Genomic DNA, 19444 nt, shown 5'->3' with positions numbered 1-19444 from the left:
ACTGATAACGGCACCGTTGCCGCTTCCGCCGACGCGGTATACCACGAGCCCGGTGGTGACGCCGACATTGAGGATCTGGGGGCAGTGGAGACGGCACAGGGGGGAGGCAAGGGCTTCAATCTGGGCCCCGATACGGAACAATCACAGGTTCGTTCCGGGTAGAATAGACGGGGGTTCCTAAGTTGGCACAGGGCGGGTATCAAAAGGATGGGGGACTTGTTCATTGATGGGACTTTTGCTAGTCTGAGGGCACTGGAGGAGAAATTTGGGCTACCCCCGGGGAGTACCTTTAGGTACATGCAGGTTCGGCCGTTCGTGAAAAAACAGGTGGGGGAATTCCCGCTGCTGCCTGCCCGGAGGATACAGGACAGGGTGGTCTCGGGCGTGTGGGTGGGGGATGGCAAGATATCGGAAATATATCAGGAGCTGCAGGAGGCAGAGGAGGCCTCGGTGGAGGAGCTGAAGGAAACGTGGGAGGAGGAGCTGGATGAGGACCTGTGGGCTGATGCCCTGGGCAGGGTCAATTCCTTCTCATCTTGCGCCAGGCATAGCCTGATTCAGTTTAAGGTGGTGCACCGGGCGCATATGACAGTGCCAAGAATGAGTAAATTCTTTTGGGTGGAGGACAGGTGTGTGAGGTGCTCAGGGAGCCCAGCAAAACATGTCCATATGTTCTGGGCATGTCCGGTACTTACAGGGTTTTGGAAAGGGTTCGCAAAGGCTATGTCCAAGGTCTTGGATACTCGGGTAAAACCGAGCTGGGGGATAGCGATATTTGGGGTATCAGAGTTCTGGCCTTTGCCTCCTTGGTAGCCCGGAGAAGGCTCTTGTTAATGTGGAGGGACGCAAAATCCCCAAGCGTAGAGGCTTGGGTCAGTGACATGGCGGGATTTCTCAGGTTGGAGAGGATAAAGTTTGCCTTGCGAGGGTCCTTGCAGGGGTTCTCCAGGCAGTGGCAACCGTTCCTTGACTTTCTCTCGGAACGTTAGGTGGGGGTCAGTAGCAGCAGCAAATCAGAGGGGGGGAAGGGGGGGGGAGGGGGGGGGAAAGAGGTGGGGGGGGGGGGGTTTGGGCGGTGGATGGATTTCATTTGTAAAGGGCAGATACCCCACCTTGTTTTATTAAATTGTTAAATGGTTAAGTTGTTTTCTGTTTATTGCTATGTTTTCTTTTCGTTGTTTTTCTTTTTGTAGTGGTTTGTAAAAATTTTGAATAAAAACAAATAAATGTTTTTTTAAATAGGTGCACTAATAAAGGGAAAAATATGCAGGTGAAAGAGAGCATCATATAGAGAACATTCATCTTCAGGTGTCAAAACATATTAAAAACATACGGAGGCTTTGGGGGGTCCATAATGATTCTTCACCAATAGCAATTAAGGTTTGCTCATGCAGTGTATGGATGATGTGGAGTAAGTCTGAGAAACAATTGATTGTTATTCCCATAACCCTTACCACTATTTTGTCTAAAACTATCCATTTTACCCAAGCAAATTGCAACCACATTTCAAAGCATAGCAGTTGTAATAGCAGCTTTTAGTAGGAACTACCAATTTTATGTGTATAACAAGGTTGGAGTACAGCATCCAAGATCTGGGTGGCTGTGTAAACTATCTTTCAAATACTTGGAATCTGTTCCAATCTCATAACAGGCACTCTGTCATAATTTATTTTGGGGACCAAATATAAAATTATTTCAATGATATTTGTCACTTTTCATGCTAATTAAGATGTGCAATGAGTATTGGAGTAATAGAATACGATACATGTTGACAACTAGCATCCACATCAAGTACACAAATGAGTGCAGAGAAGGCTGAATTCCCAGAATCCCACACAAAGTATCCCCACTGCTAAGGTAGGTTTGCCAATTCAGTATTTATTACCTATACCTAACTTCCCTTTGATGGTTTACCAGGTCATTTAAGGGAGCAGTTAAGCCTTCACAGGCTAGACTGGGTAAAGGCAGTGGGTTGTCTTTCCGAAAGGACATTTGTGAAACAGTTGGGTTTTCATGGCAACCCAATAACTTCATACCAGCTTTTTATTTCCAGTTTTATGTAAATTTAGTTTTAAACTAAACTAAAATTGTCAAATTGCACTGCTGAGATATCACTCGCATTCTCTTACAGGACTCTGGATTATTGGACTAGTAATCCAACAATCACACCATTATATCCCATAATATTATTGATGTAACGATATTACTATGAAACCCAGCAACCTACCTCAGTTAATGCATGCAGTTGGCCTTCATGAACGCAAACACCCATAAATCTGCAAGTACATCACAAAAAGGGCCACAATATAAATAAAAGCCTTGCAAAAGTAAAAGCGTGAATTTATAAATGTTATTTAAAGAGCAGTCATAACATTCAACGGCAAGGGTAAACAACTTGTACAATAAAGTGCCTTAAACACAGAAAATAGTTCCTATGGTGCTAAAGAGAGGATTAACAAATACAAATCATTGAGAGGAGGCATCATCTCTGGGTGCTGTTGAAGTTGTTAGTTATGTACCAGAAGTTCATTTGAAAGCCCATCATGTCATATCTACGCCGAGGTGAAATTCAATTTTTAAAAAATCAACTTAATACATTTTGTTGACAGGTAACAAAGTTGCTCCAAAACACCATATCACTTAACTCACTGCTACATTAAAGACTGGTTCTGCAACAAATATTCTGAATTCTGCATTCCCAGTATTCACGTGATACAACAACATACCCACAAGATTCAACAAAAATGTACTGGAGTTGAAACTGGACCGTGATGCAAACTGTGTTTAACCAACTGTGTATTACCTCGATTGTTCAGGTCCTTTGTGAAGGTTATTTTAAACAAGTGCAAGTTTCAGGAAATATTATTAGTTTTAACATACTAAAAATGTGAATAGTAGACAAAGTGATAGATAGCTCTGTATCTGAACAAATGGACATTAAGATGAAGCTCCAGGCAACACTGCACGCCCGAGTGTTCCACAGGCAGCAAAGAATTAATGAAGCCTTGAAATCAACATTTAGTTAGAACATTTTCAATTAACATGAAACATTGGGGTACAGAGGCCAAGTCACCATGAAGTACAATCATCGCAGAAATGAGTGAAGCAAGACTGCAAATAAGAAACACAGAACAAAAACTAAAAGAAAACTGGCAAATACAAATCACTCCAGCTAACCACAAAACATGTAATGTTAAGCTCAGATGGCAAAATACAATCATTAATAATACATGAGGCAATTAGAAGATCTATTATACACATATTACATCATATTATGTCACTCACAAATATAAAATGCATCTGATGAGAGATGATCTACAGTTTGTTTTTAAACTTCTGACCAGCTGAACTTAAACATAGCAAAGTTTCATCAGTAAGAGGTATCAGGTACAATATGGGCAGTACTCTTCACAAACAAAACAATGTCATACATCTGGAGATTCAATACAGCCGTACAAAAGCAGAAACAATCAGTTCAATATGGGCTGTACAATTAATGCAGCAATCAAACAGCACATCAGCAGATATTTGAGTTAGTATGTACTGGATTGGATAATAGTTTGGAACATAGAAGGTCAAAATGGATAGCAAGATTCTCAAGAGTTTAGTGCACAAAGGAAAATGGCCCAGGTCCATTCCAGGACAACTGTCAATTGGCCCTGGTAAAATCACATTACTACAAATTATAACATTTGTCCTAGGCTGTTGTGTGTTTGTTCTGTTCCCAGGCTAGTCTGCATCATTTATTAAGTGTTGGAAGAAATTCAGTGCCTAGAGTGTAGGATGCACATTGCACAATATATACAGTGAAAGTTGTATAAACTGACACTACCAAAATACTAACACCTGTAAAAAGACACCTACTAAGATACCCAGACAGTATTAAACATATAAAGTAGGGGGACCCAAGGGATTTGCATCAGATGTCTTTAACTGACAAGTGTCCTTACTTTCAAAACAGATCTTGAAATTGTAGTAACCATATGAGCCAAATACCCTAAGATTGTCTGTATTTCCTAGTGTTCCTTTTTTGGTGGGACTAATTTTGTGCCTTGCCAACATGATGGGATTTCAGTCATTTTCTGTTTGGTTGTTTGAGCTTCTACGTTCACTCCCATCCAGGGGTCCTTTTGCATTGACAGGAGGATGTTTGGATTCTTAGATCTGCTACATTGCCAGTGTGTACAGGACAAGATAGCAGTTGGCAGAGCCAGGGTGTCAGGGAGATTCCAGCCAATGAGAGAGGAAATTAATGCTTTACAGAATCTTCCCTCCATACTGCAGCTGCTAATTGTGGGAGTGTAAAGGGAGGTATCTGGCAAATGGAGTATAATGTGGGCAAAAAATTATCCAGCAACAAATTAGGAAAGCTAACAATGTTATTGTTATTGCGAGGGGAATTGAATACAAAAGCAGCGAGGTTATGCTCCAGATATAAAGGATATTGGTGAGACCACATCTGGAGCAGTGTGTACAGTATTTGTCTCCTTATTTAAGGAAGAATGTTAATGTGTTGGAAGCAGTTTAAAGTTGGCTCGGCTAATATGTGGAATGGGTGGGTTGGACAGGCTAGATTAGTATCTGCTGGAGTTTAGAAGAGTAAAGAGAAGACTTGATTGAAACATACAAGATCCTGAGGGGTATTGATAGCCTGCATGTGGAAAGGAGAATCTAGAGATACTGTTCAAAAATAAGCGGTTAAAAATAAGAGAATTATTTTTTTCCTGAGGGTCGTGAGTCTTTGGCACTCGCTTCCTCAAAAGGCGTTGGAGTGTCCTTGAATATTTTAAAGATAGATTATTGTTAAGCAAGAGGATAAGAAAGGTTATTGGGTGTAGGTGGGAAAGTGGAGTTGAGATTACAATCAGATCAGCCATGATCTTCTTGAATGGTGAAGCAGACTCAAGGAGCTGAGTGGCTACTCCTGCTCATAATTCACATACTCATATCTCAGCAGCTCAGTTGTAACTATCTGACAGGTGGAATGAGATGTCTTAGACTGCCAACCCTTGTTGGAAGCATTCCTGGAGGTTTGATCAAGTGATCTATCTGTCAACGAGCTCTTGAGCCCCCATGTCTCCCCAAAATCTGATGCCTGAAGCATCTTGAAATATTTTACATTTAAGGCACTACTCCCATATGCTTGAGGTTAACACATTCCGCATGAGGAAATGGTAAAAGTAGCGTTTGGGGAATGAGTTTACCCAACATGCACAGAGGCAGACAAGCCATCATTCTGGGGATTAACTGCTTGCATTAGTCTAATCCAAGGAAAGAGCTGTAACTCTACTGCTCTGGATGTGATAAAGAGCTCTGCATTCTATTATGTAAAAAGGGAACCCACAAACAAAAAAAAGACAGCTAATGCCAATCTCCAAAGTGTCAGTAATATACAGGTTTCCCTGGACAAGCACTGAAGGTCAACATCCAAATTTGGTTTTCAGTCCAAAGAAGCCCCTTTTTCAAAAAAGGTAATTTTAAAAGCTATAGTTCAAACTATAGAAAGCACAAGGACTCCAAAAATGTCTTGTTATAGTGGGTGAAATATAGCTAAAGGATTTCAGGGGCATCAGCCAACAAATCTAGTTCTGAAGTAAGTACAAATAGTGTTGATGAGAAGTTAGTATTCTAAATGTAGCAAAGATGGGTTTCTGAAAACCAGAATAAAGATTGGCATGATGATTAAAGTTTGGGACATTAAATAAACAATATATGCATATATTCCAGAGATGACAAATGGTAGGGTATAAATAAATCACTATGGCAAGGTGAGTTGTAGTCTCTCCCATTCACAATGCAAACAGATAAAAAGAAAAAAAGGAGCACTGCTGATCCAGTAATGGGAAATGAACCAGAGCAGGTGAAAGTAGCCTAGGAGAACATCTATGGAACAGCATATAATGAGATTTAAGTGAATATAATAAGCACTTATAATGAGGTTTAAATTAAATATTGAAAAGAACACAACAGGAAAGATCAAAGTAATAAATTGGGGGAGGGGGAAACACTTAAAATAGATAAATATGGGACTAGGAAAAATTAACTGGAGCAAATTACTGACAAAAAACGTAGCAAGTTAGAAGGAAATGTATGGCTGGGTCAACTGAAATGTTTAATAGATCGTTGTTAGCTAAACATATTGAGGGAAAAAGGATCAAAAACAGATCATGGAAATAAGGTATAGTTCAGCCATAATCAAATTGAATTTCAGAACAAGCTCTTAATGCTGAATAGTCTACTTCTGTTCTAATTTTTAAAAATATTTTTATTCTCCTTTTTCACATTTTCTCCCAAATTTACACTCCCAACAATAAACAATAGTCAGTAATGAATGCAATGTCACTCCCCCATATCAATAACAACAATCCCATCCTCCCACCAACACCCCAAACAGCAGCCCGCATGTTAACATAAACAAATAACAAAAAGGAATCAGGAATCACCCCTAGTCACCATTAACACATTCAGTCCCCTCCCACAACGCTCCCAACACCTGCCCCTAATATTTGATGTAATCCAATTCTCGAAAGTGCTGAATGAATAACGCCCATGAATTGTAGAACCCCTCCATCCTTCCCCTCAGTTCAAATTTGACCTTCTCAAGAGTCAAGAATTCCAGCAGGTCCCCCCACCAGGTCAGGGCACAGGGTGGAGAGGTTGATCTCCATCCCAACAGGATCTGCCTTTGGGCGATCAACAAGGCGAAGGCTATAACATCTGCCTCCGCACTCGTTTCCAAATCCGGCTGGTCCGACATCCCGAATATGGCCTCCTGAGGGCCCGGGTCCAGTTTCACGTGCACCACTTTAGAGATTATCCTAAAAACCGCCTTCCAGTAATCCTCCAGCTTTGGACAGGACCAAAACATATGAACGTGGTTTGCCTGGGCCGCCCGCCCCCCCCCCCCCCCCCCCCCCCCCCCCCCGCCCCCCCACTCCCCGCAACGTTCACACACGTCTTCTAACCCCTCAAAGAGCCGGCTCATCCTCGCCCTTGTGAGGTGCACTCTATATACCATCTTCAGCTGTATCAGCCCCAACCTCGCGCACGAGGTGGAGGCATTCACACGCCGGAGCACCACACACCAGAACCCCTCCTCCGTACCCTCTCACAACTCCTCCTCCCACTTTGCCTTGATCCCTTCCAGCGGTGCCTTCTCCTCTTCCAAGATAGCCCCGTAAACCGCCAACACAGCCCCCTTCTCATCTGTCATCAACACCTCCTGCAGCAATGTGGAGGCCGGCTCTACCGGGAAGCTCTGTATCTCCTTTCTGGCAAAGTCTTGAACCTGCACGAGTCTAAATATTTCCCCCTGCTCCAGCCCATACTTCGCTCCCAGCTCCTTCAATCCTGCAAACCGATCCCCAAGAAACAAATCTTTTAGTGTCCTAATTCCTTTCTCCTCCCATCTCCGAAAATTTCCATCCCACTTCCCTGGCTCAAATCTATGGTTCCCCCGAATCGGCATTTCCCTTGACCCTGCCCCCAACCCGAAGTGCTGGCAAAACTGCCTCCAAATTCTCAACAAAGTTATTACTACCGCACTCCCCGAGTTTTTCTCCTGGGCCGTCGGGAGCGGTGCTGTTGCTAGCGCCTTTAATCCCGACCCCCTACACAAACTCTCCTCCATTCTGACCCGCTGGGAGTCAACCCCTCTTTCTCCACATTCACCGCCCAGTAATATTACATCAGGTTCAGAAGACCCAAACCCCCTGTCTGCCTTCCTCTCTGTAGTATCACCTTTCAAATTCTGGCCACCTTCCCTCCCCATATGAATGAGGTAATCATCCCTTCAATCTCTCTAAAAAATGCCTTTGGCAGGAAAATCGGCAGGCATTGGAAAATAAACAGAAATCGTGGAAACACGTTCATTTTAACCGCCTGTACCCGACCCACCAGTGACAGAGGGAGACCATTCCACCTTGCCAGATCAGTTTTCACTCTCCCCAAAAAACTAGAAATGTTGTACCGAAGGAACCCCCCACCAATCCCGAGCAACCTGCACCCCCAGGTATCTAAAGTGAGTCTCTGCCTTACGGAATGGCAGCCCCTCCACCCCTGCCCCCACCCCCGGCCGAGACACCACAAAATATTCACTCGTCTAGATTTAATTTGTACCCAGAGTGCTTCTTGTTCTAATTGAAGACACTTTAAGGAAGTTGAGGCGAATATCAATAATTTGTCACTTCGCAATTATTGAACTAAAATCAGCACAAAGAATAAAACTATAATCAATTTTGAATTTTACTTAGGGCATCATGGTGGCGCAATGGTTAGCACTGGGACTGCAGCGCTGAGGACCCAGGTTCGAATCCCAGCCCTGGGTCACTGTCCGTGTGGAGTTTGCACATTCTCCCCCTGTCTGCGTGGGTTTCACCCCCATAACCCAAAGATGTCCAGGTTAGGTGGATTGGCCATGCCAAATTGCCCCTCAATTGGACAAAAAATAATTGGGTACTCTAAATTTATATATATATTTTTTAAATTTTTATTTTACTTAACAGCTGAATAAGAAGACTTGTATTACATAGATCACCCACAAATCCACTATACATCTCATCAGTTCAACATGCATGTTAATCCTCCTTTTCAAGTTACAGGACGTGAATTTCCTCTGAACTTCGCCAACACCCCCATCATATCTACACAAGTAAATTGCATTTACGTCATTTTATGGGTACTGGGAGGAGAAGCTCAAAGTAAATTTACCAGAACCAGATAATAGACATGTGTTCAGATTTAGTTTTGAGAACCAATTGTATTTCAACTCCTTTAAGTCAAAGTTTTGTGAACAAAGTTTACCTCTTCTTGTTCCACACGATATTGATTTTAGCGTTTTATTCTGGATCAGTAATCTTCCATACAAAGAAATTATTGAACTGAACCAGAATGTGATTCTCTGTTCTAGAAATATGAGCTGTAATGGCTGAATCTAACTGAAACTAGAGAAAAATCTTGACCTTCCACTTCTGGGATTTTCTATGAATTTATGTCACCTTTCATTTCACTCATAACACTTCATGGCAGTGTTAATGTAAGCCTAATTGTGACACTAATAAAGGTTGTTATCAGAGTTTGCCTGAAAAAAACATCTCAGATGACCATGAAAAAAAGTTGAATAAATCTATGTTGAAAATTATGCCTCCAAGTTAAAAAAAACTCCTTCAAGCGGAGATTCCTCTGCAACAGGGAGGGACTATAGGTTACATAAAATCCATCTCAGTTACATCATGGGAGATATTCTACAATGCTAATAGCTACTTAGAAGTAACTGCGTATGTACAAAGATGCAGGATCTTCTGGTAATCAGGTTGCCATATCTATCCTCATGGTGGCCCAGGAACATGCCCAGAAGAGAAGAAATTGAGATAAAAATGTCCAACAGCAGTCAATCAATTTTCATATTTAATTTCTAACTCCAAGGTACAAACCTGTCAATCAAGGGGTTAAAACAGAAAAACGCAATACAAAGAATATGCTCCATACCTTTCAGAAGTTATTAAAAATTACATTTTATTAATACCAAAAATAATCATAACTCATTATCCTTTTTCTATGCAAGCCACTTGCAAAGAAACACAGTCGTATCAAAGCTTACTTCAGTCAGCTAAAGGAGGAACACGTGAAAATTAAAATAAACTTGACTAAACCTCTAATAAGCCAATATAAGAAGAAATTCTTGGAATGTGTAAACATCTTAAAAAGTGAATTCCCTTCAGGACTAATGGTTTCACTAGTTACTGTTCAAATACCTGAGAATGTTGGGATGAGAAAGACGATTCATTAGTTGTACTTCTCGCAACATATTTGCTCTGTTGCTAAGCTGTTTGTTCATCTTCAGTGCCATTACTTGGCCTGATGTTCTGTGTCGCACCTATGAAATTAAAAGAAATTGGAGATGTAACGTTAAAGAAACCAGTACTACACAGCCAATCTATGGGAAGGTGAAACAAAGGAAAAAAATAGAAAAGGAAGGTTGTGCTTCAAACTCCAGGACACATGACGAAGCAATGCCACATGTATAACAGATGTCATGGAATCCATACAGTACAGAAGGCAGCCATGCAGCCCATTGAGTCTGCGCCGAACCTCTTAAAGAGCACCTACCAGGCCCACTTCGCCTACTAGCCCTGTAACTCCACCTAACCTTTGGACACTACACAACAATTTAGCAATATTAGCATAGCCAATCGACTTAACCTGCACATTTTTGGACTATGGGATGAAACCGGAGCAACCGGAAGAAACTCACCCAAACACGGAGAGAATATGCAAACTACACACAGTCGCCCAAGATCGGAATCGAACCTGGATCCATGGTGCTGTGAGGCAGCGGTACTAACCGCTGTGCCACCATGCCGCCCTAACACGTCAGTTTAACAGTAAATCTAAAAAAGTATGGAAATGTGCAAAAGGAAAGAGAGGCAAAGACAGTATGATAATAGAATAGAGAATTCAATAAGGTGTCACAGAAGAGGTTGTTGCACAAGATTAGGCTTATGGGATTGGGAGTCATATTAACACAGACAGAAGATTGGTTAACTAACAGAAAACAAAGTAAGAATAAATGGGGCGCTTTTGGGATGGCAGGATGCAAATAGATATAGTGCCACAGGGGTCCGGGCTTGGGTTTTAGCGATTTACAATCTATATTGCTGACTTTGTTGAGGGAACCGCCTGTGGAGGATACAAAAAGGCTTCAGAGGAATACAAACCGGTTATGTGGTGTGGCAAGATGGCAGGTGTAGTAAATGTGGGGACGTGAGAAACTATTCACTTTGGCAGAAAGAATGGGAAAAAAAAAATTTTAAGTTCAAAGACCACTAGATATTGATATTCAGCAGGATTCGATGGTCCTTGTGCACAAAAATCACAGGACATTAACATGTAGACACAGCAAACAATTCGGACGGCAAATTATATGTTTGTTAGCCTTTACTGGGGCAAGAGATCTTGTTGGAATTATCTCGCATTTGGACAAAACCACAATTTTTAAAAATTATTTCATGTGATACGAGCAGTTAGGAGAAGGCCAGCATTTGTTGCTCATTCCTAATTGTCCTCAAGAAGGTGATGAGAGGTATCAGAAAGGAAGTGCCAGGATTTTGATTCAATGACAGTGACGGGACGGTAATATAGTTAGACATCAGTGCAACAATGAGGGAAACCTTCAGGTGCTGGTGTTCCCATGTGTCGGCTTCCCTTGTCCTTCTAGGTGGTAGAGGTCAATGGTTTGAAAGGTGCTGTCGAAGAAGCCTTCATGATTTGCTGCAGTGCATCAGTATATGGCATGTATACTGTGCATTGGTAGTGGTGGGAGTGAATGTTTAAGGTGGTGGATGGAGTGCTGATTTCATGATTCCCTACAGGGTAGTCATGTCTGCACCAACCTTACGAAAGAGCAGCCTGTCGAGGCCCAATCCCCACCATATCCCCAAAACACCACTTAACCTTTGGACAATAAGGGACAAGTTAGCATGGCCAATCCACCTAGCCTGATCATCTTTAGACTGTGGGAGGAAACTGGAGCACCCAGATGAAACTCACGCAGACACGGGGGGAATGTGCAAACTTCACACAGTCACTCAAAGTCAGAATCAATCCGTGGTCCCTGGCACTGTGAGGCAGCAGTGCCAGCAGATCAAGCGGGTTGTTCTGGCCTGGATGATGTCGTCAGACGCACTCCATCCAGACAAGCGAAGAATATTACATTAGACCCGATTTGTGCCTTGTAAATGGTAGACAGGTTTTGGGGAATCAGGAGATGAGTTATTTGTCACAGAATTCCTTAATGTCTGACCTGATCTTATAAATACCGTATTTATATGGTTAGTCCAATTTTGTTTCTGGTCAATGGTAACTTCTAAGATATTGATGCGAGGGTCTCTACAAAGATAATGATGTTGAATGTGAAAGGGGCATGCTTAGATTTTAGCTTGTTGCAAGTAGTTATGGCCTGGCATTTTTTTAAAAATAAATTTAGAGTACCCAATTCACCTAACCTGCACACATTTGGGTTGTGGGGGTGAAACCCACGCAGACACGGGGAGAATGTGCAAACTCCACACAGACAGTGACCCAGGGCCGGGTTCGAACCCGGGTCCTCAGTGTCGTAATATCGCCTGGCATTTGTGCCGCAAACACTTCTTGGCATTTATCGGCCAAGCCTGAATTTTGTTCATATCTTGCTGCATATGGACATAGACTGCTTCAGTATCACAGTAGTAGTAAATGGTACTAAACACTGCACAACTATCAGCAAACATTCCCACTTCTGACCTTATATTGGATGGAACATCATTGATGAAGCAGAGGAAGATGGTTAGGCCTAAGAAACTACACCGAGGAACTTCTGCAGTGATGTCCTGCAGCAGAGGTGATTGGTGTCCAATAACCACAACCATCGTCCATTGCACCAGGTACATAAGTACGATTCCAATCAGTGGAAACTGTAGCCCTGATTTCCGTTTACTTCAATTTTGTTCGGGCTTCTTAATGTCACACTAGGTCACATTCTGCCTAAATGGCAAGGGCAGTCACTCTCACCTCACCGCTTGACCCAGCTCTTTTATCCCTGTTTGGCCCAAGGCTGTAATGTGGTCAGGATCTGATTGGCCCTAGTAGAACCTGAACTGAATATCTGTAAGCAGATTATTGCTGTGTAAGTGCTGCTTCTATCACTTTACTGTTGATTGCGAGAGTACATGGGATAATGCATACAGTTTTGCTCTCCTTAGCAAAGGAAGAAACTGCCTTAGACCATGTGCAAAGTCGAGAGAGCTTCCTAAAAGAAAGATTGAGTAAAATGACCTGTGCGCTCTGGAGTTTAAAAGAATGAGAAGCAATCTCATTTAAACATATGAAATTCTTGCTCGAGAGGGTGTTCTCCTGGCCAGAGTCTAGAACAAGGCATCATCATCTCAGGAGAAGGGGTGAGCCATTTAAAACTAAAATCAGAAAGAAATCGTTTTACGAGTTGGGAAGCTACCCAAGAGCCCTGTGAATAAATTCAAGATCAAAATCAATTGATTTTTGGACACAAAGGGAATCATGATATGTGAGGTTAGAGCAGACAGCTGGATTGGATGCAGAAGTTTTGCCATAATTTTCCTGAACGATGGAGCAGGACTGAAGTGCTGTATGGCTGACTCTAGCTTCTATTTCCTATTTTCTAACAATAGGGGCATCGCGGTAGCACAGTGGTTAGCACAGTTGCTTCACAGCTCCAGGGCCCCAGGTTCGATACCCGGCTTGGGTCACTGTCTGTGCAGATTCTGCACATTCTCCCAGTGCCTGCGTGGGTTTCTCCCGAGTGCCTTGGTTTGCTCCCACAGTCCAAAGATGTGCAGGTTAGGTGGATTGGCCGTGCTAAATTGCCCTTACTATCCAAAACGGTTAGATGGGGTTACTGGGTTACGGGGGTAGGTTGGAGGTGCGGGCTTAAGTGGGCTGCTCTTTTCAAGGGCCAGTGCAGACGTGATGGGCCAAATAGCCTCCTTCTGCACTGTAGATTTGATGATTCTATGAACATAAAGGGAATTCAAGGACCTTGTGTAGGCATATTAACAGTGGAATGGGTTGTTCGAGGAGCAGAGCCAATTAGAGATCGAAATGGAAATCTACGAGCGGAGGCAGAGAGCATGGCTGAGATACCAAATAAGAACTTTGCATTGGTGTTTACCAAGACTGAGAGATTAGAATAAACAAGGAAGTTGCACAGATACTGGATAAGATAAAAACAGACAGAGAAGGCACTAGGAAGGCTAGCAGTATTTGAAGTAGATACAGCAACCTGGTCCAGATGGGATACATCATAAGTTGCTGAGGGAAGTGCGGGTAGAAAATTGTGGAAGCGCTGGCCACAATCTTCCAATCACCCTTAGATACAGAAGTGCAGTGGTAAAGAATTACAAATGTTACACTCTCATTCAAATCAAAAGGAAAATGATAAATCTGGTAACTATAGGCCAGTTTGTTTAATGTCAGTAAATGGAGCTTTAAGGGACAATAACGCAGGATAAAACAACAGCCACTTGAACAAGCACTGATTAAGAAAGGGCAGCACAGATTTTTTAAACAGTAACAGCTCATGCTTGATTAACTTGGTTAATTTTTTTGAAGAGATAAGAGAGAAGGGTAGATGTGTAAATGGAAAAGCTACTGTTCTTGGAGGAGAGAAAACCAAGAGGAAAAGCAATAGGAGGCACCTAAAGTCATTAATGATTTTTAATGGAGCAAATAAACATAAGGACATAAGAAATAGGAGTAGATGATCATTTGGCCTCTCAAGCCTGCTCCACCATTCAATGGCTGGGCATAAACATTTGTGGAGCAAAGGGTTCCTGGAAACTATGTTCCAGAAAGTAATCACATCCCTTATGTCAGGGACAGAAGGGTGCAACTGCGAGTCAGGAAGGTATGGGGAATCAGCACCTAGTCATGGAGGAGCCTCAGCCCTCGACTTTATCCAATAGGTACGACTGCTTGCTAGCTGTGTGGATGAGCAGACTGGCCATGGCACCATGGTGAACGATGCCGTTCAAGTGAGGGGGGAATCAAAGAAGAATGCGGTGATAAGGAGACAGTAGAGTCAGGGGTACAGATATTGCTCTCGCAGCTACGACTGAGAGTCCTGCAGGGTGTGTTTCCTGCCCAGTGCCAGTGTCTGGACATCTCCTCCCTGCTGGAGGAGAATTCAATGATCCAATTATCATGGTCCCTGTGGGAACTAATAACATAGCAGCAATTCATTTGTGGTTCTGCCCAAGAGAATTTGAGTAATTATGATCCAATTTAAAAAAGCAGAACATGAAAGAATATACCTGAGCCACATCTTTTAAAATTCATTTACAGCATGTAAACGTCGCTGGTTAGGCCAGCATTTATTGCCCATTCTCAGGTAATTGGATCATGGTTAGAATTTGGAATGCACTGCTTGACAGGGCAGTGAAAACAGATCCAAAAGAGTCTTCAAAAGGAAAACAACTGCGATACAGGAAAAGAGCAGGTAAGTGAGACTAAATGGTTTGCTCTTTGAAAGAGCCAATGCAGTCTTGATAGCCCGAACAGCCTCCTTCGATGTTGTATATTCTATGATTCGATAAAAACTGTAACTGCTTTTGGAGATCTCAAGCAGATTATTCGATGAGAACAGTTGCAATTTCCAGAAGTTGTAGCTTTTGTTTTTATAGACACAAAGACAAAAAGTCAATAAGAGAGAAATGATAGCAAACGGGTATTTGCATTGCACTTCCTTGTGCCCATAGAACATCTAATTGAAACAATGTCATTTCATAAACACTGAATTATTTTGCAATGCATTAATTGCTAAATAGGAAAAGATAAGAGCCAACTGCTTCCAGCAAGGTCGCACATACAGTAAATAAGATTGATTACGGTAGATGTGCTTACTCAGGAAGCTAACATTTACTGGAAACTACAAGAATTCCCTTCTTCTCTTTCCATAGTGCCATCTCAGGATTTCTACTTAATGTTTCACTGAAAACAGTACATCTTACATCTTACAACATACTGTATTCACAGTATCAGCCTAGATTAGGGCCCAAGTCTTCCTGTCACTGGGTCATCAGAGACCTCAAGGTATGCTACAGAACCCCTTCGGAAACCCCAACACACTGACTCCGTGGGAATGGTCCAGGAAGTTGGAACTTCCGATGGGCAATTCCCCTGCTCCCCTGGACCCGCTGAAAAGGTCTCAACCCCGGGACAGAACCAGAGGCTTTGGAGTTCTCTCATGAAATAACAGAGGGTTGAAGGAAGCAATGCAGTTGTTGCATATAGAGACTTTCAATTGGCACCTGCTAAAGAACTACGTAATAGGCCTGCCAGTAAAATGGAGATTAAGTGTATGGATACAAAATTATCTGAAAGACAGAGAGCAGAGAGTAATGATGAACATTTATTATTCAGTGGTATACCCGAGGAACCAGTAAAGAAGACCACTCACTGCTCTTTTTAAATGTTCATTCATGATCTGTACTCGAGTATAAAGGACATCATTTAAAGGTTTGCAAATGACAAAAAAAAACCTCAAATGTACTAAAAATGTGGACTGTAACATACTTTAAGACAGACAGACAGACAGACTGGTGAAATGGATAGACAGACATGGCAGATACAAAAGTGATGCTTTTGGTAGGAAGAATGAGAACTCGGGGTATGCGTACAAAAATCTTTTGAAGGTAACAGACAAGTTGAGAAGGCCTTTAAATAATACAGTATCGTCGGCTTCAAAAACAGTGGCATAGGGTACAAAGGTAAGGAAGTTGTACCAAATCCTTATCAACCATTATTTTACTCCAACTAAGGTATTTAATTTTTTAAAAATTAACGTTTTGCACTTAATGTCCAAACTTTGCAGAACAGTGCAGAAGCAACAATAATAATCAACACAGTAACAACATCAACAAAGGTACCACAGGCTGGCCAGTGTCTGTGACAGTGGTCCCAGGTCCATCTTTTCCGTACTCTATTCACATTAGTGTGTAACTTAGTTTTTTTTTAAATCTTTTTATTCTCCATTTTCACATTTTCTTCAGAATTTACACCCCACCAACAAACAGTAAATGGTAATGAATAAAATGTCAATCTCCTTATTATCAACAAAGATCCCATCCTCCCACTACCCCAAACAATGGCCCACCTGACAACATAAGCATCAAATAAACCCTCCCAAGGTGGAAAAAAAGAAAAAGGAATCAGGAATCGCCAATGGTCACCATTGATATGTATGGTCCAGCCCCCAACCACCCCCTAATATTAAACGCCATCCAATCCCTGAAAGAGTACCGTGAATAACACCCATGAATTGTAGACACCCCCCCCCCCCAACCCCCCCTCCCAGACTCCTCCCCTCCACTTCCTCTCGTAACCACCTTCCCCCAACTTTTCACCCCAGCACGATTCACCGAAACCTGTTCTACCAGGCTCTGATGGCCGCAGCCTCTCCCCCCACCTCACTCCCGTTCAACCGGCCAGCATGGAGGCCCCTGTCCAGGTCTCCTTCCCCCTTGCCCAGTCCCAGGAAAAACAAGAAATCCCCTTTAGCACACAACCCCAGCATAGGGCAGCACGGTAGCATTATGGATAGCACAATTGCTTCACAGCTCCAGGGTCCCAGGTTCGATTCCGGCTTGGGTGTCACTGTCTGTGCAGAGTCTGCACATCCTCCCCGTGTGTGCGTGGGTTTCCTCCGGGTGCTCCGGTTTCCTCCCACAGTCCAAAGATGTGCAGGTTAGGTGGATTGGCCATGATAAATTGCTCTTAGTATCCAAAATTGCCCTTAGTGTTGTGTGGGGTTACTGGGTAATGGGGATAGGGTGGAGGTGTTGACCTTGGGTAGGGTGCTCTTTCCAAGAGCCGGTGCAGACTCAATGGGCCGAATGGCCTCCTTCTGCACTGTAAATTCTATGAAAAAAAATAAATACACACCCAAGCCCCAAAGAACCATCATTGCAAATGAAGGTCCCAACTCTTCCCTTGTCCAAATATATACAGCGTCGACTCATTTAGTACATACACCAACACACAAGTGAAAAAATAAAGTTACATGAGGCTATATCGGTACAAGACCCGCTCTAGTCCCATTTCTCAATTCTGCTACAGTCCTTCTGCCTTCGCAAACTCCTCCGCCACTTCCGCCGTCCCAAAATAAAAGTCCATGGATTTGTAGGTCACCCTCAACTTAGCTGGATATACTATGCTGCACTGCAACTTGCTGATGTACACCTCCTTCACCCAGCTGAAGGCAGCCCACCTCCTCACCAGCTCCACCATAAAATCCTGGTATATGCGTATACCAGCTCCAGCCCACTGTGCCACCCGCTTCTGCTTTGCCCAGCACAGGACTTTCTCCTTCACGCTATACCTACGGAAACACACAGTTACTATTCTTGGCTGCTCACTCGCCTTTGGTATAGGCCTCCATGACCCTTGAGCCCGATCCAGTTCACATCGAGAGGGATCGTCCCCCTCCCCCACTAGCTTCGCCAACATTGTGGCAAAATACTCCGTCGGCCTCGGGCCTTCCACCCCTTCTGGCAGACCCACAATCCTCAGATTCTGCCACCTGGATGTTTTCAGGTCTTCCATTTTGGCTCGCAGACTCTTGTTGGTCTCTATCACCCTCCGCAACCCCTTCCCCATCGAGGTGAGTTGATCACTGTGCTGCGATAATGCCTCTTCCACTGCCTTCAGCGTCTCACCTTGCTCCCACACCTCCGCCGCTGCACTTGATACCACCGCCTTCACCGGGGCAATCGCCTCCTCCACCAGCACTTTCAATACCGCCCCCTTCTCCTTCTTCATCGCTTCCATGTGCTTTGTGAACTATTTTCAAGTTCCACCGCCATCACCTTGGTTATTTCTTCTGCTGTGAGCAATGCGGCCTCCCCTGGTGCTTTAGCCTCCGCTTTCCTTACACTTCCTGCACTGACTTTTCCACTCACCGGCGACTTTCATTAACCCCCTATTCCACGGCTGTTTTTTTCCCCAAACTTGGGACATTTCTCCTCAGTGTCTTCTTACAGCTTTTTCAGCCTCCATTGCTCTCGGGACCGGGTGTTAAAACTCCGAAATTTCTATTCCCAACTTATAATTTTTTTAAGAAGTGTTCTTATTGGGACTCAACATTTAGTAATACATGTCACACACAACTTTAGATATGTATTTACAACTATTGCCAGGGCTCTTTCCATTGTTCATAATCTATAACTACAGTTACATTCATTTTGCTGGGGAGGGACATTTTTTTGTCCCCCCTCGACTCCTCGGGAGAGGTTAGACTGGTCCATTCATTCTTCCGGTTTGGCCTATGTGCGAGGGATCTATGTCCCCTCCTGTAAATGGCCTCCCTCCCCGGTCGTTCTCTGTTATCTGCAGGATCCTTATCATCCGGGCAGTGTTCTCTGCAACACACGCGCGCGCGCGCGCACAGTTTTTTGCTGGTTGCGAACAGGTCTGTAAAGAGATTTTGTGAATCTCCTCCACGTGTCTTGGAATCTCTCATCGGATCCCCTTATCGAGAATTTTATTTTTTTCTAGTTGCAGGAACTCAGCCACGTTTGAGAGACACTTCGGGGCCCTGGGTGGCGCTGCCATCTTCCAGACCAGCAGATGTTTTTGTGCTGGCGATCAGTGAGGCGAGGCCCAGGGAGTCTGGCCCCTTCCCTGACCAGAACCATGGATGCTCTGACGCCCCAAAGACCGCCACAGTTGGGCCTTTTTACTGTCTGCCCCCACCCGTAATGCTTTATTTGCTTGTAGATGAAAAATCGAATTCAACTTGAATATATTCAATGACTCAGCTTCCACTGCTCTCAATGGAAGAGAGGTCCAAAGAAAAACAACCCTCAGAAAATAAATTCCTTATCTCAGTCTTAAATAGGATATCTCATTGTTAAATTGGGGCCCCAGTTCTAGATTC

The 19444-nt window shown here is 43.3% G+C and overlaps 1 protein-coding gene across 4 annotated transcripts in view; it reads right to left on the bottom strand.

The window, feature by feature from the left end:
• The window catches only part of LOC140426258 (dual specificity testis-specific protein kinase 2-like), a 165330-nt gene that overhangs the window by 87661 nt on the left and 58225 nt on the right, over nucleotides 1-19444 (bottom strand). For all 4 annotated transcript variants that reach the window (XM_072510785.1, XM_072510783.1, XM_072510786.1 and 1 more), the window contains 2 exons: nucleotides 9753-9874; nucleotides 2228-2276 (listed from right to left, as the gene is read on the bottom strand). In XM_072510785.1, the coding sequence (XP_072366886.1) occupies nucleotides 2228-2276; nucleotides 9753-9874 (171 nt within the window). The remainder of the gene's footprint in view (nucleotides 1-2227; nucleotides 2277-9752; nucleotides 9875-19444) is intronic.

The sequence above is a fragment of the Scyliorhinus torazame genome, chromosome 7 (genome assembly GCF_047496885.1).
Source record: "Scyliorhinus torazame isolate Kashiwa2021f chromosome 7, sScyTor2.1, whole genome shotgun sequence".
Lineage (NCBI taxonomy): Eukaryota > Metazoa > Chordata > Chondrichthyes > Carcharhiniformes > Scyliorhinidae > Scyliorhinus > Scyliorhinus torazame.
Note: the sequence above shows the minus strand (reverse complement) of the source record. Positions and strands in the feature narration are given on the sequence as shown.